A 26658-nucleotide genomic window follows, 5' to 3' on the forward strand; every position below is an offset into this window, starting at 1 on the left:
CTTTCTACCTAGACATGTTGCCTGGTTTCCAGTTCCTATCATCTAGTCCCCTTGGGCCCACTCATATTCCCTATGAGTGAGCCTGGATTTCCTACTTTGCTAATTGGCCTGAACTCTGCTTTTCCAGCTAGGCTTATAATACTTACATTTCCTTGCCAATATGAACTTTGTGTTGTTGTTTTTCAGATTTTTAACATCAGGTTCCCTAATGTAATAGAATTTGCGTCCTGGTATTACCTGGTTGCCCTATCTTGTCTTACTGTTCCTTCTTCCCAATCTAAACCTGACAATGTTTAATGCCATGGACATTTGCAAACCACACTTAGAGGCTGTGATGGGAATACTCCCCCTCTACCTTTACTCTGACAGAGAAAACTATTTTATCACTAACATTTTTTTCTTTTTTGAGACGTAGTCTCACTCTGTTGCCCAGGCTGGAATGCAGTGGCGTGATCTCAGCTCACTGCAACCTCTACCGCCTGGGTTCAAGCAATTCTCCTGCCTCAACCTCCTGACTAGTTTGGATTACAGGCACCCACCACCATGCCTGGCTAATTTTTGTATTTTTAGTAGAGACAGGGTTTCACCAGGTTGGCCAGGCTGGTCTCGAACTCCTGACCTCAGGTGATCCACCCACCTCGGCCTCCCAAAGTGCTGGGATTACAGGCGTGAGCCACCGTGCCCGGCCATCACTAACATTTTTAGAGTTACCTGGGTAAGATGATTTTTAAAACCAGATCAACTTTTATTCCACTTCACTATTTAAAAAATATACTTCTTATTGCCTGCACCTGGGACCACTGCTCCCACAATACCTCTTTTGGTATGCCACTTTCCATAGGAGGAATGAAGACAGAGGTGCTGGCTGGTTTCTAACAAAGATAAAAGATGGCAGACGGGAGAATCTCCTACTTGAGAGTATAACTACAGTTATTGATTCTGTAATGTCATTTTTAAACAGTTTCCACTCTTTGTTTCTATCATTTGATCTTTGTCTAGATCACAGCCTAAATTGTACAAAAACTATAGGCTTTAGCATCAGACAAGTCTCAGTTCAAATTCTGACTTGTGAGCTACATTATCTGGATTTAGCCTTTCCAAAACTCAGTTTTCTTATCCGAAAATGTACATAATGCCACATGTTATTCAAGGAGGGATTAAATGAGATCATATTTTATTCTTTTCTAAAGAGCTCTGGGCCTACTAGGTATGTGTGTATATATATATACACACACACACAAACATAATCACATAACACACATCCCTGTATGTCTAGATAGATACACCTGTCTGAGAAGTTCTAATGGCAGCTAATATTTATATTTACTACTATGTACCAGATGGTATTCTAAACTCTTCATAGGAAAGCTCACTGAAATGCTTATGATGTAACTGTGGGACTGATGCACTGAATATCTTTATTTTATGGGGTATAGAACTGGAGAAAAGTCAAGTTAAAGTGCTTAAAGGTGAAAAGATGGGGATGCTAAAGATTGTATTTAAAATAGCACTGGAACACTGCAACCATGGCAGAATGGAATCAGAGAAAGGCAAAGTCTTTCTCCCTGCTTATCTAAAATCAAAGGTTTTCCCAAAGACAAATGTAAAACAAAGCAAAATGTACATGAATTTGCTTCAATAGTCAATGCCATTATTATTGTTATTATTTATATGCCATTGATTTACAAAATTAGATACTGGTTCTTTATGTTCATGTGAGAACAATCTGAGAAGCAAAATATTAGGTATGTTGTTTATGTTGACTTTTACTGAAAATGTGCCTTTCTAATTACAAGAGAAACAAAATTATAACCCAGGCTTTCTTCAATTTGCCTAGCTCTTACTTAGTATTCATACACCTGTAACATCTTGGCAGTTAAGCATTGGAAAGGCTTTCATTTTCTCAGTGCTTGATATATGCACAGCAAAATCCACAGCTTCTTCCTCAACCCTCTAGTTTATAGATAACTTGATTATTTTAGCAGAATGGTCATATTATGTCTTAATTTATCTGAATGCTACCACTGAAATTATAATCTTCACTCTATCATCTGCCTGATGATAGGAAAACATGGAGTAATGACATGAAGAAGAGAGGGGCAACCACAAATTTAGAGACTAGTATCTCATGTCGTAGCACACTATGAAAGCCCCATGTGGGCCACTCCATCTAGTTCTTTTCTCTTGGCATTTAGTTTTACCTGGCTTCCTTTCACATTTCTAACATAAAAGGTGGGCTGTACCTTATTTTTCTCTGTGGTATGGTTATTCTACATAATTACCCAAATTCTGTACATACTTTCAATCTAGCAAAACTCTTTTCATTTCATAAAATAAGACTTGTGGTCCTTACAAAAAATTCTACCACCTCTGGGATTCTTTGTTTCAATAGCCATTAAAAATTTGGCAAATAGTTCATGGTTTAAAATAGCACTGTGTATATTTTCTAGAAAATACACTAGAATGTTTATGAAGATTACAAATCAGGCTGGTCAAATAGAAGTTTTCTAATTTATATCCCTCCTAATGCATTTCTCCTAATGTACTTTTTAAATCCTATACAGGACTAATATCTTTTTGTCTTTCCCTCTCTGGCCAAACCATTATTGCTATGGATTTAGCATATATTGTATTTCCAGTCTGGATCTCCCAAACTCAACCTCCCTAATCCTGAATAAGCAGCCAAAGCTGCCCTATACACCTATCCTAGATACATGTACTTACTAGCTGTGATAGTTAATGTTGAGTGTAAACGTCATTGGATTGAAGGATAAAAAATATTGTTCCTAGGTGTGTCTATGAGGGTGTTGCCAAAGGAGATTAACATTTGAGTCAATGGACTGGGAGAGGCAGACCCACCTTCAATCCAGGTGGGTACCATCTAATCAGCTGCCAGCGTGACTAGGATAAAAGTAGGCAGAGGAATGTAGAAGGACTAGACTGGCCTGAGTCTTTTGGCCTTCATCTTTCTTTTGTGCTGGATGCTTCCTGCCCTCAAACATTGGACTCCAAGTTCTTTAGCTTTTGGACTCTTGGACCTACACTAGTGTTTTGCTCAGGGTTCTCAAGCCTTCGGCCACAGACTGAAGGCTGCACTGTTGGCTTCCCTACTTTTTGAGGTTTTGGAACTCAGACTGGCTTCCTTGCTCCTCAACTTGCAGATAGCCTATGGTGGGATTCCACCTTGTGACTGTGTGAGTCAATACTCCTTAATAAACTCCCTTTCATATATACATCTATCCTATTAGTCCCGTCCCTCTAGAGAACCCTGATTAATACACTAGCATTGAAGATATGTTAAGAACACCAAGCCCTGGAATCTTTAGTTGTAATTAATTGCAAAATTTCCTAAACAAGTTTAGTTTAAGAAAAGTTGTGAACTAGAATTATTATATGTGTGTGTGTATATATATATATATTTATATAAACATTTTGTAAGTTAAAACTTGTTGATTATTATTCATGACTATATGAAACTGTCCACGGCTTAATAATATATAGGAAAATTTGAAGATCATACAGAGTATTTCTACTGTTTTTCTGTGAGATGTCCTAACTCACAAGGGAATGAATGCTTGATGTCTAAGAAATCAAATCATATTTTAAAACCTTGAACCTGTTTTGGCATACTCAGAAGCATCACATTTCTTCTTTTCTCAAAATCTAACTGATACTTATGTTTGTCAGGGATTCCCATGTTTTTTCCAGAGAATAATTTATTTATCTATTATCATTCTCATTTAGTTGTATGAACTTAGGGCTAAAACAAAACAAAACAAAACAAAACAAAACATGACTGCTTTAACTGGAGGAAGCAAACACTGCAAATCAGTAGTTTAGAGGGAAAAGATTGGTTGTGGCAGAGATTGGTGTAATAGTGCCCCAAGTATGGAGGAAGGAAAGTGATGCCAAATTCAGCTGATCTCCTCTGTCCTGGAAGTGACAGTTTAACATTATAGTATCTCTCCGGTTTAGAATCAGACATTTGGCTACCACTGCTGTAAATTATATACCAATAAATTATAAGGGAGTTAAAGATAATTTATAAGAACTTAATTTTCTATACAAGGAAAATCCCTTATACATACTTCATACTGAATGTTTACCACTCAGAAGAGATTCAATTAAAATATTTAACATTGGCTATATAGTCTACATAATGAAACTAAAGAGCTCCTTTCCCCAAGAAGACACACCTTCATAAAAACACCTTCTGGATGATAATATAAAATTTACAAAGTGAATCAGACAAGTTCTTTCCAAATCTGCTTATGTGAAGATCATACTATAAAAATAAGTAGCTGGTCAATATGTATTAGTAAAGAAGAAAATAAAACCTGCAGCTCACAACTATTTATACTAAAAGTACTTGATTCCCTTCATATAAAAAAAGCCCTATGCCCTGACATTGTGCAATCTACGTAAGATTCTAGGTAAAGTTGTAGAGTTATTGATTAGGTAGATATGGAGCTAAATGACTCAAAATATTGCTATGATCTTAGTAAGAAATTAATAAGGAGTTCACCAAATCAAACCAACCATGGTGGTTGGCACCAATTTTGGAAATTTTTCCATTATGTAGCTTGGAAAATTAAGGTACTTCCTCAAAAACCCATTAGTCATTTGAGCAATAGCTAGAGTATTTATATATAGGTTTTTTTAGAATTAAAGAGATCTCACTTAATAATGCAGTGCAAAATACTGATTAGCCATATTTGACAATACAATGCATATTTTAATATAACTTGCTATTTGTTTTTAACTGTCAAAATAAAATTCTTAGTTTATATTGGAACCCCATTTTCTAAGCAAGAATAATTATGTGGTAAAAAGTTACCTAGAATTCAACAAGTTTAATTTTTTAATAAAAATAAACTTAGAGGAGTAGCTATATAGAATTTTTCCTTACTGAGCAATATCATGATTCTTCACAGTTATCTATGTCAGCACAAACGAACTCATATTGAAAGTTTACTCATAAAGAAGAAATACCTGTATTATCTATAAAATTTCTAAATTAAAGAGTTGTCAATTATTTAGTATCAAGTTTAAGTAAAAAAATCAATTTAATTCACATGACAATTTACTATTAAAAAACATTTATATGTAAGTAACTAAACTCCCTTACCTTATAAATATCCAAAAATCCACACTGGTGGTCAAATCTGGTGTACAGTTCATTCAGCATGCTGATTACTTGCAAGGGAGTACACTGGGCACATATGGCTGTGAAGCCAACAATGTCTGAAAAGAGCATGGTGACATCATCAAACTTTCTGGCCTGTACTTGCTGCCCTTGCCATAATTGCTGGGCTACATCACCAGGGAAAATAGAATATAGAAGATCCACTGTCTTCTTTTTCTCTTCTTCCAGGGCCTGGTGAGTTCTTTCTAAAGTTGCCTTTAATTTATCCATCCTTTTCTTCAACCCATCTTGGGCCTTTGCCTGCTCACCAACCAAAATGACATCTCGGGTGGCATCATGGATAGGGATGTCTGAGAGATGTAGCCCTCGGCCCATGAGTTCATCCAACTTGTCCACACATGGAGAGCCCAAAAATAAAATGGAATTTGATTCTGGAACATGGATCATTTGTCCTTTGACTTCCATCACCTGTGAAATTAACATGGAATTTTGATCAGTACTCTTCACATAGTAGGTTCACAAAATTTAATATATTATCTGATGAATAGAAAGAAAAAATGTTTTATTAGCAATACTGTTACTGCATTCATATAAGCAAATTTAAATCTGATTTTCAGCCAGTTTAAAATTCATGGTTCTGAAGAGAAACAATTGTTTTATATCTCACTCAGCTACTTTCTAAAGACAATAATGAAATGGAAAGTGAGATCAGTGAAAAATGAAACAGGAAAACATTTTTTATTCAAGATGATACTCCAAGGTACATCATGAAACTGGTTTATGAGCCAATTCAAAAGCTTTCAGCCTACTAAATAATAATGAAATTATGGTAAATCCATCTGTCAAAATAACTATATTTAACTGTCATTAAAATAATACCCCTTTCAGAAAATAAATCCAGGAGGTTAAAATGAATCAAAGTAATTGGCCTTATGTAAATCATTTTTCAACTATTATAGTACTTTGAAAATGTACTAGTCATTGCACTTGTTAGGTTAGTGGACATTTTTCTTATTATTAAAAATAAAAATATAAACCAGATATTAAGCTAGCATTATCAGAAAATATCACTCAACTAGCATGTTCATATAAGCTAAAAATAAATGAAAAAAATAATAAATACTAAATGAATTTGGGTTATATGATAAAGAATCTGAGGGTAAAGTAATTTAAATCTATTCCTCTTTTCTATGCCCTTTCACTGGAGAATTTAGGGAACTGAGGTTTAATGGGAAACTTAGTGAACACAAGCTTATGCCCGGTAGCCTAATGAACACCTTCAGAGGGCACGAACAATGAACACCAGTAGAAAAGGAAGGTGAAGCTGGGGTATGGCTACAACTATAACTATTTGGATTGGACTAAGATTAAACTAAGCACACCTGGAGAAAAAGCCAGTTGCAATTACTTAGAAAGAATAGGCTAAAAGTCGACCAGTTGGGACTGTGCATCAGTTTCATCTATGTTCCACTACTACATGGAATGTGCTCAATACATGTATTTTCCTGTTTTCTTTATAGCTAAATAGTTAAGCTAGTTGATAAAAACTGGTGGCACTGAACAAATATGGAATAAACTATTGGGATTTGGATTTTTAAGTCGTTAATATTTTTACTTTTCTCCCTTGTACCATTCACCAAGATCTTGTTTATATAAGAAAATAAAATGGAATCTTGCTTGATGTTATAATTTTTATGGAATTAAATGCTCACTTTACCTTATGTAAAATTTCTGCTGAAGTTCAGTATTTCATCCTTTTATTTATATTACTCTTATTTATTCACTAAAATATTGATTATTTTCTATTTACTAGTAATGCTCTGCTCTGGATGATAAGGATAGAAAGATAAAATACAGTTCCCCTTTTCAAACGTATCACAGTATGGTGGAGAACCAAATCTATATCGGCCAGAGAATAGGAGGAGGAAGACATTCTAAATTCACCACCTAAAATAGGCTCTCAAAATACTGCAGGTTATGGTTTGAGTAAAAAGAAAATAATTGTCCTGTAAAATATTTACAGATTGTTTGTATATGTTTCATATGCTCTTTAGGGTAGGAGTGTTGCTAATAATACATATTTTCTTGTTATTAGGATCTTAAGGGCATGGTAAGGAAGAAACACATAATGTACAATCCCATAGTTTAAAAATTATTATATAAATTTTTTTAAGATTGACATAAGCGCAAAAACCTTGATAAGCTTAATAGAGTTAATCATATTTTTAAATGGCAATGATAACATCTGATACTCATATATTTAAACTTCTATGTAGTCTCTCTCTCTCTCTTCACATTTCTTTCCAATTACTTCTTTTTTCTTCTCCATCTTGCTTTCTTCTTTCTTCTCCCTTGCTTCTTGGAGTTACACTTTTTTCACCCTCCTCTCTTTGTTTGGTGTTTGTCTCTCCTTCTGCTGGTCTCTCTTCTTCATCGCTTGGACTCCACTCTCATTTTTTTCCATTGGTTCCTGTTTTCTTTTTCTTTCTCTTTTCTTCCTAGGCATCAACTTTAACATTTACCATCACAAATAGACCTTATTCTCTTTTGCCTTTATCATCTCCATCTTAATTTTAAATATGGAATTAATGTATGTATGTATGCATAAATTAATATATATTATTTCCTATATGTAATGCATTTTAAATATTAATTTATAAAAAGTCTAAATTGAATAGTTCACATTCCTGTCTCAAAAATGTAAAACAGCAAATATGTCCTTGATTTATATGTGGCCATTAGTTTGTTTTCTGAAATCTCTACATAAACAGACCCTGAAAGAAGAAAAAGTTGTTGATTGCCTACACTACAGAAAAACAATTCATAGACGATAAGCCCAAAGAAATAAAGTAAATAACTTCCTTTTCAATATTTTCTATCAGTGAACTTTTTATTTAATAAATGGGCAGATTCAATGGCACCATTTGTATCTCTGTTACCAATGCATTTTTACTTTAATTGGAAAATAATATAAATTATCCTTCTTGAATTATGTTTCTCATAATTATAAATTCAGAAATTCATCATTATTTGCATTTATTAACTTAGCAATAAGCAAAACTATTATAAGAACTACATATTTGTATGTAAAAGAATTGTGGAAAATTGCTTAAAATATAAACATCTATCTAAGGTTTTATTGCATCTTACATCATATTGAAGTTTCAATGAGATAGCACAGAAGACATCAGAAAAATAAATTGTCATAACATTTGTCAGATTTCAGAAATTGGCAAGCATAATAAAGAGGAGTATTTTGCTCTGAGCTATAGTACTAAGGGTTAAATATCATACTATCACAAACCTTGGTTGTCAGGTTCTGTTAAACTATCTGCATTATTTCTTTTTTCATTTTACTTTTATGCTGGGTTGGGGGGTACATGTGCAGGCTTGTTATATAGGTAAATTCATCTCATGGGGGTTTGTTGCATGTTAATGCACAGATAGTTCTATGAAAATATTCACCACTGTTATCAATAAGTAATCAGAATTGAGTAAGTCCAGGTCATATAACTGCACATTACATGTTTTATATTTTTGCATATCTTGAGCATGGCCTAATCCATGCTCTCATGGAGCTTCAGGTTTTATAAGAAAATCATTTGATGCAGTGTTACATAATAGTTTGAAAAGAAGGACTTGGAAGAAGTCAGGTCTGAATTTGAATTTCAACTCTCCTGAAAATTAAGTGGGAAAACTGACCTACATTCAGTTCCCTATCCTTTCAAAGCCTCGGTTTCCTTATCTATAAACTGGAAAAGATGATAATGATGTTGAGGAGGATGATGCCTGTAGCTAACTCAACACATCTGTGAGTACTTGCTGTTGCCCATGTACTGTGCTGAGTACTTAATTAATACTTAATTTATACTTTGTTACTGAATTTTACTCTTTTGCTAGCTATTACTATCCTCAGTTTTAAGATTTAGGGAGGTTAAGAGATTTGTTAAGAATACACAGCTATAAGCAGTAAGGTCAACACTCAAACCCAAACTGGACTGACTCCAAAGGAAACACTCTTAACCACTGTAGAAGCCTGATGGTGAAGGAGAGAGAAGCGGAGCAATTACAATTTTAAATATAAATCAATGTGATGGCAAAACAACCTTAAAGAGATGTTCACAATGGGCAGTTGAAAAGAGAGAAGTTGTTGCTACAGATATAGATGTAGCTGCTGATATAGATTTGCATGACTATTCTTTAGAATTCAGTTCAGTAACAAAAAATGGGCACTTCTAGATTTGGTTTCTGGTCTTTCAGATCCCTGCAATGTAATTTATGAAAGCACAAACAGAATGATATGTCCCGGGTGCTTCAATAATTAAAGGGGCTTCCAGAAGGGCCACTGCTCTCACAGAGCAACATTTGCTTTCAAAGAACTAGCTCTAGCTAAAAAAGCAGGAGACAGTGCCCAGCCTGAGAAGCTTCCATGTCCTTAATGTCCTGATATTCTCCCTCTCACACCCACCATAACTCACTACCCAAGAAATTGTATGGCTAGAGTCACCAGCAAGAGAAATTTTGCACAACAAATGCCCAGCTAGGAATTACTCTTCATCCACATGGGCTGAAAAATCCCCTCCATATAGAGACATAAGGATATCTGACCTGGAGAAGCTTGCTCTGCACCCTCAAGCAGCATTACCAAGGACAGTGGGAGCCATGAGGCATGAAATAAACCAAGATGAAAATAGCACCACTTAACCTCTGAAAATTACACAGTCATTGCAACTAAAACCCACAAAAGTAGGCCAGGACCTACATGCCAAACCTAAATAGAGGAATTTACTGTTAAAATAAAAATTTTAAATAGAATCTAGAGTCTCCTAACACAATACCCAAATTATCAAAAATATAATAGAAAGTCAACCATCATAATAAGAATCATAATAAGAACCAAGAAAATCACAACTTGAATGACAAAAGACAATCGATTGACGCCAACACTAAAATGAATCAGATGTTGGAATTATCTGTCAAGAATTTTAAAGAGGGCATAAGAAAATATTTCAACGAGCAATTATAAATTCTTTTTAAATGAATTTTTAAAACACAAAATCTCAGTAAAGCAATAGAAATATAAAAATAACCAATGGAAATTATACAACTGAAAAATACAGCAACAAAAATAGAAAACATGCTGGGTGGGATCAAAATTAGAATGGAGATGACAGGGGATAGAATCAGTGAATTGAGGACAGCTTAATAGAATTTACTCAATCTGAACAACAGAGTAAATAGGCTGAAAAAAGGTTTTAGGGATCTTTAGGACAATAAAAAAGAAATCCACATTCATATCCTAAGAGTTCCAAAAGTATAGGGGAGAGTAAGGTTGAAATAGTATTTGAATAAACTATAGATGAAAATGTCTTAAATTTGGTGAAAGACATAAACCCACAGATTCAACTATATGGATTCTAAATAAGGATAAACTCAAAGGAATTCACTCCAAGATACATTTTAGGGTGCACATGTACCCTAAAACTTAAAGTATAATAATAATAATAATAATAAAAAAGAATGGCTAAAGAAAGGTCTTTAAACAGAAAGAAAAAGATAAGAGAAAAAAATCTTTGAGCACTAGGAAGGAAGAAAAGGAACAGAAGGACTAGAAATATGGGTAAATACATAGATTATCTTCTCCTCATGAGTTGTCTAAATCATATGCGATGACTGAGACAAATATGATAATATTATACATTCTGATACTTTGATCGTCATGAGTGGCCTCACAAGAGGAAGGCAGAGGGAGACCACACATGCACACACACACACAAACACACGCACACACACACCACACACAAAGGAGAAGGTGACGTGAACAAAGAGACATAGATTGGAGTGATGTGACCTCAAGCCAAGAAACCTCAAGACCTGCCAGCAGCCACAAAAATCTAGAAGAATCAAGACATGGATTCTACCCCAGAGCCTCTGGAGATAGCATGGTCCTTTTGACACTTTGACTTCTGGCATGCAGGACTATGAAAGAATAAATTTATGTTGTTTTAAGCTACCAAGTTTGTGGTAATTTGTTACAGTAGCCACAGAAAACTGATACCTTAACAACAAAATCTACAAAAACAACAAAATCTACAAATACGATCTAATTAATATCTAAAATAATTTGACAATCCAACAACAGCAGAATACTCTTTCTTTAAAAAAAAAAAAAAAAAACCCCAAGGAGATCATGGAACATATACCGACCAAATCCTAGGCCATAAAAAAACACCAGAATAAATTTCAAAAGTTGAAATTGTACAGAGTATGTTAACTAGGTGAAATAATACTAGAAGTCAATAACTGAAAGACAACAGAAAAATCCCTAACAATGTGAAAATGAAACAACACTTTTCTACACAATTCATTTTAAAAGAGGAATTGTTAAGAGAAATTAAATTGCATAAAATGAAATCAAAATGGAAATACAGCATATTAAAATAAGTAGCATGCAGCCAAAGCAGTGAAGAGAGTGCTTATAATCAAGGCGAGAACAAATCACGAATCAATAATCCAAGTGTCTACCTCAGAAAACGAAAAATATGAGAGCAAAATAAACCCAAAGCAAGCAGAAGGGAGGAAACAAAAACCATAAGAGAGGTAATCAATGAAATTACAAACAGGAAAACAATAAAGAAAATGAGCAAAAAAAATGGTTTCTTTGAAAAAACATCAATAAAATCAGTAAAGTCTAGCAACACTGATGAAAATGACAGCTAAGTAAACAAAAATCAACATAAGGAACAAGATAGGGGTTATCACTATAGATAATATAGCCATTACAAGAATAATAAGGGGATATTACAAACAGCTTTACATTAAAAAATTTGACAGTTTAAATGAACCAATCCCTTGAAAAAAACCCAAACTACCAAAACTCAACCAAGATGAAACTGATAATCTGAATCATTTTATAACCATTAAAAACATGAAATGTATAATTTAAAGTTTTTTGAAAAAAAAATCTTCAGGCCAAATAGTTTTGCTGGAAAATTCTAACAACTATTTGAAAAAGAATTAACACCATTTTTTGAGTGTCTTTCAGAAAATAAAAGGGGAAGGAACATTTAAATGTGGTGCAGTTCCACCCCTTCCTAAAGATTACATAAGCTAAGTTAATGAAGAAATAATTCATTTGTCCTCTAACATTCATCTTCTAGCTAGGATATGATGAAGCATATGAAATGACAGTTATATCTGGCCCAAATTAAACAATTACAATATGAATTTTCCTTAAAACATATTGATAGATGTCATCTTGCCCCCAAGATTTACCATTATGCAAAGTTTATCCTTTAAGCTTGGAGTATTTGCACTAGGACCTCCAGCAAAAATAGCTCCTATAACTTTAGTTCCAATAGTTCCTATTTAAGACTAGAAACTAACTACTAGAAGAAAACATAGAGGAAAAGCTCCTTGACATTGCTCTGAACAGCAATTTTTTGGACATGACCCCAAAAGCACAGACAATAAAAATGAGAATAGATCAATGAGATTCTATCAAATTAAAAAGCTTCAGCACAGCAAAGGAAACATCAACAGAGTGAAGAAACGACATACAGAATAGGGGAAAATATTTGCAAACCATATATCTTACAAGGGTTTAGTATCCAAAATATATAAAGAACTCAACTGACTAAGAAGAAAACAACCAAATTAAATGGGCAAAAGGCCTGAATACAGACATTTCTCAAAAGAAGACATACAAATAGCCAAGAGAAATATGAAAAAAAGTCCAACATCACTAATCATCAGATAAATACAAATTAAAACTACAATGAGATATCACCTGATACCTGTTAGAATGGCTATTAAAATGATGAAAAATAATGAGTACCAGCAAAATGTGGAGAAAAGAGAACCCTTGTACACTGTTGGTGGGAGTGGAAATTAGTACAGCCATGATGACAAACAGTATCAACATTCTTCAAAAAAGTAAAAATAGAATTACTATATGATCCAGCAATCTCACTACTGAGTATATATTTAAAAAATGAAATCAAATGACAGTAATCTGCACCCCATGTTCACTGCAGCATTAAACACTATAGCCAAAATATGGAATAAACCTAAGTGTCCATCAACAGATGAATGGATAATTGTGGGATGGAATGTGGTATATACAAGCATACCTCATTTTATTGTGCTTCACTTTATTGACCTTTGCAGATATTGCATGGTTTTACAAATTGAAAGTTTGTGACAACCTTCTGTTGAACAAATCTACTGGTGATGTTTTTCCGACATCATATGCGCATCTCATGTCTCTGTGTCATATTTTGGCAATTCTCATAATATTTCAAGCTCTTTCATTATTATATGTGTTATGGTAACCTGTGATCAGTGATCCTTGATGTTACTATGGTAATTGTTTTGGGGCACCACAAACCACACCCATATAAGACAGTGAACTTAATCAACCAACATCGTGTGTGTTCTGAGTGCCCCACCAACCAGCTGTTCCCAGTTCTTCTCCCTCTCCTCAGAGCTCCCCATCCCATGAGAACAACAATATTGAAATTAGACCAATGAATAACCCTACAATGACCTCTAAGTGTTCAAGTGAAAAGAAAAGTTGCAGGGCTCTCACTTTAAATCAAATGCTAGAAATGATTAAGCTTAGTAAGAAAGGCATGTCGAAAGCTGAGATAAGCAGAAAACTACACCTCTTAAGTCAGTTAGCCAAGTTGCGAATGAAAATGAAAGGTTCTTGAAGGAAATTTTAAAAAATGCTACTCCGGTGAACACACAAATGATAAGAAACTAAAACAGTATTATTGCTGATATGGAGAAAGTTTTAGTAGTATGCATGGAAGATCAAATCAGCCATAACATTCTGTTTAGCCAAAGCCTAATCCAGAGAAAGGCGGCCTTAGATCTCTAATTCTATGAAGGCTGAGGGAGGTGAGGAAGCTGCAGAAGAAAGCTTGAAGCTAGCAGAGGACGGTTCATGAGATTTAAAGAAGCTGTCTTCAGCATTAACAGTTTGGAAGAAGTTTATTTCAACCCTCGGTGATGACTTGGAGAGCTTCAAGACTTCAGTCGAGGGTATCACTGCAGATATAGTAGAAATGGCAAAAAGCACTAGAATTAGATGTGGAACCTGAAGATGTGGCTGAATTGCTGCAGTCTTATGATAAAACTTAAATGAATGAGAAGTTACTTCTTACGGATGGGCAAAGAAAGTGGTTTCTTGAGAAGCAACCTACTCCTGCTGAAGACTCAGTGAACACTGTTGAAATGACAACAAAAGATTTAGAATATTACCTAAAATTAGTTGATAAAGCAGCACAGAGTTTGAGAAGACATATTCAAATTTTGAAAGCAATACTACTGTGAATACAATGCTATCAAACAGCATTGCAAGCTATAAGGAAATGTTTTGTGATAGGACGAGTCAATCGATGCAGAAAACTTCATTGTTGTCTTACTTTAAGAAATTGTTAGAGCCACCCAACCTTCAGCAACCACTACCCTGATCAGTCAGTAGCCATTTACATCAAGGTAAGACCCTCCACCAGCAAAAAGATTATGACTTGATGAAGGCTCAGATAATCATTAGCATTTTTAGCAATAAAGTTTTTTTTTATTAAGGTATATACATTTTTCAGACATAATGCTATTGCAAACTTAATGGACTACAGTATAGTGTGAAAAGAACTGTAAATGCACTGGAAAGCAAAAAATATTGTGTGATTTGCCTTCTTGTAATATTTGTTTTATTGGAGTGGTTGTAACCAAACCCACAGTATCTCCGAGGTGTGCCTGGATACACCAGAGAATACCATTCAGCTCTACAAAAGAAAAAAAATACTGTCTTTTGAGACACCATGTTTGAACATGAAGAACATTATGTAAAGTGAAATAAGTACAGAAAGACAAGTACCCAAATACTGCATGGCCTCACCTATATTTGAAGTATAAAATTTAAACTCATAGACAGAGATTAAAATGGTGGTTACCAGAGGCTGGGATATGGAAGGATTGAGGAGATGTTGATCAAAGAACACAACTTTCAGTTAAAACATAAATAAATAAAAATAATGTAGAAGAAGTTTGTTTTCCTTGCTTATTTGTTTTCCTTGCTTATTTGTTTAATCATTCGATGTGTATGTGTGTTTTGATTCTTAACACACAATTATTCCAAAAAAATAAGGTGCTTTGAAATAAAACCAACTTTCCTCCATAGGGCTATTTATTTTTTTAAAAAAATATCATCCTAATGTCTGCATTTATAATAACCATTTATTTGTTTTAAAAATATTTACTTAATATCTAAAACCTACCAATACTATGGTCTTCCTTAAGAAATTGTCACAGCCATGCAACCTTCAGCACACGCTACCTTGATTAGTGAGCAGCCAGTACTAGGCTAAGCACTTTTTAAAAAAATATTATTTATTTAGAGACAGAGTCTCACTCTATCGCCCAGGCTGGAGTGCAGTGGCATGATACCGGCTCACTGCAACCTCTCCCTCCCAGGTTCAAATGATTTTCCTGCCTCAGCCTCCTGAGTAGCTGAAACTACAGGTACATGCCATCATGCTTGGCTAATTTTTGTATTTTTAGTACAGACAGGGTTTAAACATGTTGGCCAGACTGGTCTCGAAGTCCTGCCGCAAATGATCCACCCGCCTCAGCCTCCCAAAGTGCCGGGATTATAGGTATGACCCACTGCACCCGGCCTAGCCTAAGCACTCTAAATATGCAGGAACTAAAGCAGAAAAGATTTGCCTTTTTACTGAAGTGAACCATAGAAAAGTGTATGTGTGAGGAGGGGATATTAACTCAAGGCTAATTATGCTGTTTATTCAATAGATTGAAATGTTGGCTTTGTTGAGATGAGATACTATATAATTCATATTGTGTATTCATTAAATAAACAAAAATACCAAAAATGTAGCCTTTTAGACAATTTATCTTTCTGTGCTTTTTTATTTTCTTGTGTGTTTGCATTTAGTTTCATTTCTATTCTTTAAATCTCAGAAATTCATTCTAAAAATGGATTTGAATTCTTTTTTGATAAATAAGCCATAAACGACATAACCAAGTCGATTTAATGTTCCATGATTAGATACCACTTTTCTCTTTAAATCACAGCAGGATTCATATAATATTTAAAGGAAATAGGTCTATGCTTTATAGTTGAAAGAAGAACATCAACAAATATTTTGGCATTCTGTTGTGCAAATTTTCCAAATATGAAATGTTTATGTTTTGCTTTTAGATTCTTTATTCAATTTTACTTAACAAGCATTAAATTTTATGCTATGTGGAGAATATTAAATTTATATGCAGTCTTTAATACCTTACACAAACAAACTGCCTTTTTTCCCATAGAGTGAAAATGATTTTATTTTTCAGCACATACACACAATCAGTAAATCATACACATTAAAGGCACAGAACTAAAAGTTTTCCTTGCTTTAAAACCAGCAGTTAGCCTGAACCCCTGGGGTGCTTTTGTCACCACACTGTCATTCACACATCCCATGGGAGATGTGGGTTCTATTTCTACATATCTGGTGTATATAACTACACTTCAAGAAGCTATAATAAATATATAGCACCACCATTCAATGTTCTGCAAAGACAGAAAATTCTACACTTTTTTCAAGGAAATATTACAAAAACAATTCTGCACAAAGCACTAACACAGTGTCACACAGGAATGAACGAAACCTCCTCAGTGTAATAGAGAGCCATTTGGATGTGTAAAATCTTATTGGCCATTCTGACCCAGCCAATTTAACACAGAATATTCTGATAAAGCCTTAAAAAAGACTAACATCCAATTATTATTATGTGTTTGTGTATTATTTTATGTTATTAAATTATTATTATTTTACGTTAAAATTTATTTGTTCTTCCATTCCTCATTTCAATTCTGTGGATTAAGGGTGAGGAACAAGTCAGGGGTGTTTGTTTAATATATTGCTTAGTAATAAGGATAGTGTTTTGGCATTCTGGCTGACTTGCATTAAATATTTAAAACAAATAGCTAGAATTTAGGCTGGGACCCAAGTTGGCAAAACCCACTGCTACATACTGAGAATCCTGGCTGTTGCATAAGCAGAATTAAGAAAATTTGAGTACAAAAGGAATTTTCTAAAGGAATAATAGAACAGTTGCTTAGTCTATGGCTAAAGAAATACAGAGAGCTGGTAAACTTAGTTTTATTTATTTTGCAAATTTTAGGATTCATGTAGAAATTCAAGACTTATCTTTTTACATTACCATATGAACAATTTGTTTTTTTCTTTGCTTTGCTAAATATTAAAATTTTAATTGACCATGACACAGAAGTAAAATTATGAATTTTTCCACTATTATTGTTTATTTATTTTTTTTCTCAACTTTTATTTTAGGTCCAAGGAGCACATGTGCAGGTTTGTTACATGGGTAAATTGTGTGTTGCTGTGGTTTGGTGTACAAATGGTTTTATTACCCAGGTAGACAGCATAGTACCCAACAGGTCGTTTTTCGACCCTCACCCTCCTCTCAGCCTCCTCCCTCAAGCAGGACCCAGTTTCTATTGTTCGCATCTTTGCATCCATGTGTACTCAACGTTTAGCTCCTACTTATAAGTGAGAACATAGGGTATTTGGTTTTCTGTTCTTGTGTTAATTCACTTAGGACAATAGCCTCCAGCTGAACAATTTGAATAAGTAATACAAATTCCAAGAGGTTTGGTCTCAAAAAGTCTAGAGTTTAAGAAGAATATTTTTTAACTCCTGTACTCATCATTTTCCCTTATCAAAGTAAAGCATTTCTTTCACAGGTTATACAGTAATACCTCTATTAATGAAAAAAAAGACATTTGAATATCACAATTTGTCATCAACAATTTTGTGATTAAAATAATAGTTGAAGGCATTGGAATGTATTCTAGGAAGAGGGAGAATAGGGAATAGGATATAGAAGATATTATTTGTAATTGTTACTTTTTTTAAAAAATGTAGATTCCAGTGCCAGGGTTTGGACTGCTACACCCTGTTGTTTGTCAAGTGCTATGAGATCAGAGAAGAAAATGATATTTGTTTAGTTTCCTAAAAATAAAAACAATCACTTATTTTCTTCTGAAAAAAAAATGTAGATTCAGGGGGAACATGTACATGTTTGTCACATGGGTATTTTGAATAATGTTGAGGATTGGGCTTCTGGTGTACCCATCACTCAAATATTGAACATTGTACCCAAGAGGTAATTTTTCATTCCTCAGAGCCCTCCTGCCTTCCCTGCTTTTGGAGTACCCACTGTCTACTATTTCCATCTTTATGTCCATGTGTACCCACTGTTTAGTGCAGACTTATAAGTGAGAACAGGTGATATTTGATTTTCTGCTTCTGAGTTAGTTCACTTAAGATAATGGCCTCCAGGTCCATCTATGTTGCTGCAAAGGATATTATTTCATTCTTTTTCATGGCCACATAGTATTACTTGGCATGCATATACCACATTTTTAAAATAAAATCAACAGTTGGTAAACACTTAGGTTGGTTCCATGACTTTCCTATTGTGAGGTACTGTGATGAACATTCAAGTGCAGGTGTCATTTTTAATATAATGACACCCAGAAGTGGGATTGCTGGGTCAAACAGTGGTTCTATTTTTAGTCCTTTGAGCTATTTCCATATCGTCTTCCATAGAGGCTGAACTAATTTACATTCCCACCAACAGTGTGTTCCTTTTCTCTGCATCCACACAAACATCTACTGTTTTTTGACTTTTTAAAAATAGCCATTCTGACTGGTGTATGATGATGTCTTAGTGTGGTTTTAATTTGCATTTCTCCAAAGATTAGGGATACTGATCATTATTTCATGTGTTTGTTGGCTGCTTGTATTTCTTCTTTTGAGAAATGTTTGTTCATGTCCTTTGCCCACTTTTAATGTAGCTCTTCATTTTTTTTCTTGTTGAGTTGTTTGAGTACCTTGTACATTCTGGCTATCAGTTCTTTGTTGGAGGCATAATTCGCAAATATTTTCTCCCGTTCTGTTATGTTGTCTGTTTACTCTGTTGATTTTTTTCTTTTGCTGTGCAGAAGCTTTTTAGTTTGATAAAGTCACATTTGTCTATTTTTGGTTTTGTTGCATTTGCTTTTGGGGTCTTCATCATAAATTATTTGACTAGGCCCATGTTCAGAAAAGCTTTTCCTAGATTTTTTTTAAAGGATTTTTATAGTTGCAAGTATTATGTTTACGTCTGTGATCCATCTTGAGTTGATTTTTGTATATGATGAGAGATAGGAGTTCAGTTGTATTCTTATGTGTATGGCTAGCCAATTTTCCCAGTACCCTTTATTAAATAGGGTGTCCTTTCCCTATTGTTTATTTTTGTCAACTTTGTCAAATATCAGTTGATTGCAGGTATGTGGCCTTATTTCAGAATTTTTTTATTTTAACAACACCTACACATGATTCAAAATATCAACTACACTGGGGAACTATTGTCTCAAATATCATCTTGTCCAATCCATCCACTCAATGGTATAAATGAAAACAAGGCATGGAGAGGAAGACAACTTGCATGACATCACAAGGCAAACTGGCAAGAAGGCAAGGATTGAACCCTGACCTCTTGACCTACACAGCCCACCATAGACGGCTCTGTGCCAGAATGTTTTCAAAAGAATGAAGACTAGAATGTGGAGTTCAGTGGAATCCCAGAGCTAGGACATGAACAAGTCCATCAAGTAGCCTGTAAATACATTAATCAAAGATGAATCACAGAGCTATTTCAACAAATACTCCAGAAAGTATTTGTTTTAAGAACTTTATTAATGATTTTCCTCCACATTCGTGAAAACATTAGAGATGTAAAGGGGCCCTTACATTTTCAGTCGCACTGCTATATTTTATAAGAGGAATTATATGTTTGCTTTGTTTCCAATTTGGAGATTTGAGTGCTCTGGGCATATCCTTAATATTTGCCAAGAGTCTGCTCGACGAACAAAGTCAATCTGTGACTCAATAATAATCTGATTATCCCTCGGATTTGTACAGCATGTTGGAATTTTCAAAGTTTCCACATACCTTGTTGCATTTTATCATCCTGCAGTGGTGTGGAACACACAATCACAATTACTGTAATCATGGAAGCTAAGATAAGGGAGGGTTGGGTGAATTGCCAGAGATCACACAGTTTATAAATTAGAGAGCCCTGATTGGGGCCTGTCTCACTCAGTATTCTTTCCATACATGGTGTGGAAAGATGAAAAGAGTGAGACTTTTGAAACTAAAAATGGCCTGACTTTAAAGCCTAGTTCCACTACTTGCTGGCTGAGTGACGACAGGCTGATCACATGGTCTCTCAGGGTCTTAGCATCCTCATCTGTAAGACTGGGATAATGATAATTTTAACAGAACAGGATCAGGATGAATATGATGGTTAATATTGAATGTCAACTTGATTAGACTGAAGGATGCAAAGTATTGAAGAATGCAACAATTCTATTAAGCTGGAAGTTAAGATTGCCACCTGGATACTTTGAGCTCCTCCTACCTTTAAGTCAACAGGCTAAGAAGGGAGTTACAGTGTTGGTTGGGGTGACTGACCTGGACTATCAAGATGAAATCAGTCCACTACTTCAAAATGGAGGTAAGGAAGAATATGTGTGGAATACAGGAGATCCCTTAGAGTGTCTTTTAGTATTACCATGCCCTGTGACGTGATTAAGGTCAATGGGAAACTAGAAGAGCACAATCCAGGCAGGACTACAAATAGCCCAGATCCTTCAGGACTGAAGGTTTGGGTCACTACACCAAATAAAAAACCACGACCTGCTGAGGTGCTTGCTGAAGGCAAAGGGAATACAGAATGGGTAGTAGAAGAAGGTAGTCATCAATACCAGCTATGACCACATGACCAGTTGCAGAAATGAGGAATGTAATTGTCATGAGTATTTCCTCTTTATTTTGTTAAGAACATGTTTGTGCATGTATACACTTGTACTAAGAAAATATCTTCATTTCATTCATTTCTCCTTTATCATGTGACATAAGATTTATTGACTTCATGTCAGCATTTAAGTGTTATTACTTTATGTGATAGCATTTGGGTTGGGGATTGGTGCATTTCTGGTTGTACAAAGGATAGTTGTATTATGTTATGTGTAATTATGAACTTACTGTCTTTATTTGAAGATTATGTATGATTTCAGGAGATGTGTATGGGTTCAAGTTGACAAGGGGTAGACTTGTGATGGTTATTACTGAATGTCAACTTGATTGGACTGAAGGATGCAAAGTATTGTTCCTGGGTGTGTCTGTGAGGGTGTTGCCAAAGGAGATTAACATTTGAGTCAGTGGACTGGGAAAGTCAGACCTACCCTCAATCCAGGTGGGCACCATCTAATCAGCTGCCAGCGCTGCCAGAATAAAAGCAGGCAGAAGAAAGTTGAAATATTAAACTGGCTTAGCCTCCAAGCCTACATCTTTTTCCTGTGCTGGATGCTTCCTGCTCTCGAACAACAGACTCCAAGTTCTTCAGCTTTGGGATCAGACTGGCTTCCTTGCTCCTCAGCTTGCAGATGTCCTAATGTGGAACCTCACCTTATGATCGTGTGAGTTAATACTTCTTAATAAACTCTCCTTTGTAGATTTATCCTATTAGTTCCGTCCCTCTAGAGAACCCTGACTAATACAATGAAGTTTAAATGAAATAATACATATCAAAAGCATAGGCCAGTACCCACATATACATGTACACAACAACTACTATCAATTATTATTGTTGTTATTAAGCATTATGACAATGATAATGATTATTCAGCTGGCATATGAAAGATACTACCAACAGGAACTATTAATTATGAAACTATTAACTATGAAATTATGTTGAAGAATTTATAATACATTTTATGAAGCTATATAAGCTTCATAAAGCTTATATAGCTATAAGCATGGAATGCAGATTAAAAATACACCCTTATTGAGTACAGCATTTTCAGTAACAGTGGAACTCTGGAAACAACTGTCTATAAATAGATTTCTGCTTAGTTTTATCAATTAAAAACAGTTTCATAAAGCATAAAAAGTGCCACATAAATTATAATATCATGATGAAGGTTGACTTTGCACTAGAAAAATGTCTCAGACACAGATAATCAGAATTTGTCTTTCTAGACATTCCCGTGAACATGAACAATGTGTAAAAAACTCCTTGACAAGATGATAGAGTTCAACCGAAGAAACATTCCTTGGAAGCTTGCCGTGCTGGTGAAAAGCACGTGGGTTATTGGGATATGGCAAGGAAGTGCCCCAAGATGGGTAAAGGAAACTTCAAAGGCCCAGAAAGAAAAGAAAAATTGCATATTTAGAGCACTGAAGAAAGGCCCATATGATGATAGCAGAAAGCAAAATGTTATTGGTCAGGGTCTTGTCAGGTTACAGCTATACTGACTGAGTTATGACCATTGGAATGTGAGTTTAGCCTATGTGATTCTCCACTTCTCTCTCTACTCTTTCCTCAGTAGCCATGGAGGCCACTTGTCTAAGATGGTAAAATCACAAGATAGGAGACTGGATTCCACAGTCTCTCTTGCAGCAGGGCTGCTCAGTAGAGGCACCTAACCTGCGTCAGACCTATAATGTGAGCAAGAAATAAATGTTTCCTGTTTTAAGGGACTGGGATTTCACGATTGTTTGTTATAGCAGCTAGCAATACTTACCTTGACTAATACACCAGGTCTTGGTAAGAAATCATTTTCCCCCAACTCCATCATACACTTGAGATGTGATCTAGACTCGCACCTCCTTCATACTAAGAATGTGGTGAAAACAATCCATCAAGATTCTTTCCCAACCCAGTCTGACTATATTCACTCTCATTTTAATTAATATACTTCCCATTTTAAGCTTCTATGCCATAAATTAATTAAAGGCAAGTCCCAAGATTAACACATATTTTAATCTATAATTATGAATCCAAAGCTTTGCTTAAAGGACAAATATGCAGTTGGTTTTATGCTTGTTCAACATTAATCATTATGAATTATAATTTCATATCAATTTTTATCTCTTTGAAAGTAATTGTATGTGTAGTTTGCATTCCAGTCAGATGGTTTTAAAGCCTTTCAAGTATTATCTAAATAATTTAAATGGTTTCTTAAATCTCAGTGTTCACAAGCAGTGTATAAATTAATACATTATTTGAGAAAATATTGAGGGAATAATCCCTCTAAAAATGAAAATCTCTAGGGCAAACTATGTATTAGAGACTTTATTTCTTTTTGATGTTTATTTTAACATTTAAAATTATCATCTGACTTAATTTTATAGTAACCTAGTTAGTATTAGGAGGTGTAAGATGGAGGCTGAAAGAAATGATGTGTCCAGGGTCTACGGCTCAGGAAACAGAGGTGCAGGACTAGGATACAGGTATTCTTGTCTGGAGCATGTCCTTTGCCTACGTCTTTCACTATCACTAGAGAATGAGCTTTTTAAAAACTTGCATATGTGTGCATGTGTTATATGACACCCTCAGGAAAATCCCCTATATAAGGTCTAAGAATGTCTGCCCTGCCATGTAATGTTTGCTTGAATGTTTTCCTGACGTCTTTAAAATAATAAATGAACCTATATAACACAATTGTTATTTGGATGCACATTGGTTAATATTTACAAATTTTCTACAATAGTCCCTAGTATATCATAAACATTATATATTTGTTAAATTAAATGAAAACAGCTATATAGTGGGCTAGAAGAAATTTTAGGGCCCTTAGCTCAGCACCTACTATTGTCCTACATACTATTAAGCTGTCTATATTAGTTTGCTAGGGCTGCTGTAAGGAAGTATCACGAATTGAGTGACTTACACAACAGAAATTTACTGCCATATGTATTGGAGGCTATGAGTCTGAGATCATGGTGTTGACAGACCTCCATTCTCTCTCCTAGGTTCTGGTAGTTCCTTGGCTTGCAGCAGCATAACTCTAATTTTCACATGGCATTCTCCCTGTGTTTGTGTCTGTGTCCAAATATTTCCCTTTTTGTAAGGACAGAGGTCATACTGGATTAGGGCCCACCCTACTGGCCTCATTGTAACTTGATTATTTCTGTGAAGAAATAATAGAGAAACTTATCTGTAAAGAAACTTATCTCCAAATAAGGTTACATTCAGAGATACTGGGGGTTAGGACTTCAAAGTATCTTAGGAAGAGGTACACAGTTAACCCATAACACTCACTCTCCTAAATAATCTGTTCACTAGATTATGGGAGTGGTCCGCCTGTGATCTAACAGTCCACAGAATGCATTAAGAAAATGCTCAGAAGCAGTGAATCCATCTACCCATCTAATATTACAACAACTTTCACCATTCTTGATTCCTTTTCCAAGCTTTATTTTTCTCCTTAGCACTTACTATCTACCGTACTATTTATTTTACTACCTTTTCTCATTTATGTCTATCATGATGATAGGATGCTAGATCCATAAGAGTGGAGATTTCTATCTACATGTTCCTTGCTATGTTTTCTACCATGTGGAACAGTACACGCCATGTAGGCACTCTATAGATATTAATGGAATGGTTAACTTATATGAACTTAATCAACCATAAGTAAAGATTATTAACTATTGGAAAAATAGACAAAATATCTTTTAATGTCTTAGACTTTTTAATGAGTCAATTCTCTACTTTCCCTTGAATTTTCCATTACAAAGCATATTAGAATAAAGAAAAAGAAGCTTTGAGAAGAGCTATGCAGGAGTAGTCTCCGAGTGGCCCAGTCACCACTCTGTAAAAGAGAAATTATTTTTTCAGCCTTATTAAGGTACAATTGATAAATTAAAAATTTTATATATTCAATGTGTACAACATCATGTTTTGATACATGTATATATTGTGAATTGATTACCATAATCAAGCTAATTAACACATCCATCATTTCACATATTTATTTTTTGTGGCGAGAATATTTAAGATCTACTTTCTTAGCCTATTTCAAATATATAGTACATTAACTATAGCCATCATGCTGTACATTAGGTCCCTAGAACTTATTCATCTTATACCTGCAAATGTGCACCCTTTGACCAACACCTGCCCATTTCTCCCATACCCCAACCCCTTGTAACTGCTATTCTACTATTTGCTTCTATGTATTAGCCTTTTTGCAGTTTCCACATATAAATGAGATCATGCAGTAATTGTCTTTCTGTGCCTGGTTTGTTTCACTTAGCATAATATCATCTGGGCTCATTTTAAATATTTTACTAATACAATATTTTACGTTGCATCCAAATAGCACAAAGTATCAAGAATCAGTAGAGACTACTAAACTGGACAAATCAGATGCCAAGTTCATTTTTGTTTGTTTATTCTAAAGTATTCCAGTTTGGCTTACCTATATTGATCAAAACAACTTGATAATTTCCAGACTGTCATTGTGCTATAGGCAAAAAATATCTATCATTCAGCTTCTGGCAGTAGGCTGGAAGGATCCTCATGAAAAACAAACAAAAAAAGTAGATTTTGCATAAAATATAATTTTTATAACACTTCTGGGCTTAAAATAGGTGAGGAAAATCTCCAAGGGGCCTAAGCAAAAATAAAAGCATAAACGTTGAGCTAAAAGCTTAACTATGAGCTGAAAGCGCATACTTAAGATAGGATAGCTTGAGGGTAAATGCCAGTCTCTGCACTGTGGTTTGGAGATTTAGCTTTACCTTAGCAGCAAGGAAGATAAGCTGAAAATGAGATTCTTGGATTATACCTGAAACCCTGGAAGGGGCTAAATTTGTTCTAGGTTTGTAATGTCTCCAAAATCCCTGTGGAAACACATGAACCTTCTCTTACATGGAATATATCTTTAAATTAGGCATCCTAGTTTTCCTCAGAATAAAATAAAGTCAAATATAAGGTAACAATCAACAATCACCAACTTTACAATAAAACTTACCACCAGAAATGAGAGTAGGTAGGAAAAAACACAATAGATTTAGCTCACCAAGGGCATCAAATACTAGATTTTACGACTTGGAATATAAAATATACATAGGACATTTAAAGAAGTAAAGAATGACATCATAAAATACAATGAGAGCCAATTAAAAACTGATGAGGGATATTTGGAAAAGAAAATAGAACCTTTATAAATTTTTAAAAAATGGTTGAAAATAAAACAAAACAGCAGATGGGTTAAATAAAATATTAAATGCCACTAAAGAAAGTAAATAAACTAGAACTGGAAGATCTAAAAATACCATAACATGTAGAACAAAGAGCTAAAGAGTAGAAAATATGAGGAGATCAAGTAATATATGATATAGAATGTGAAAATCTAAATTAATCAGAGTACCTGAGGGAGAGAATAAAGAGAATGGGGAAAGGTAAATTTTGAAGTACCAGATTGTGAAACTCCCTGAAGTAATGAAAAATATGAACTCACGATATCAAGCACAGCATCCACCAAGAAATATAAATAAAACAAAATCCAGAATTAGACACTTAGTCATGAATCCACAGATAGCACAGAGATCATAAAAGCAGAGAGAGAAGACTGA

At 34.7% G+C, this 26658-nt stretch overlaps 1 protein-coding gene across 1 annotated transcript in view; it reads right to left on the reverse strand.

Annotated features, from left to right (window-relative positions):
- The window catches only part of GUCY1A2 (guanylate cyclase 1 soluble subunit alpha 2), a 344865-nt gene that overhangs the window by 130026 nt on the left and 188181 nt on the right, over positions 1-26658 (reverse strand). The window contains exon 5 of the mRNA XM_034933619.4: positions 5129-5614. Within this exon, the coding sequence (XP_034789510.3) occupies positions 5129-5614 (486 nt within the window). The remainder of the gene's footprint in view (positions 1-5128; positions 5615-26658) is intronic.

Source organism: Pan paniscus, chromosome 9, assembly GCF_029289425.2.
Source record: "Pan paniscus chromosome 9, NHGRI_mPanPan1-v2.0_pri, whole genome shotgun sequence".
Lineage (NCBI taxonomy): Eukaryota > Metazoa > Chordata > Mammalia > Primates > Hominidae > Pan > Pan paniscus.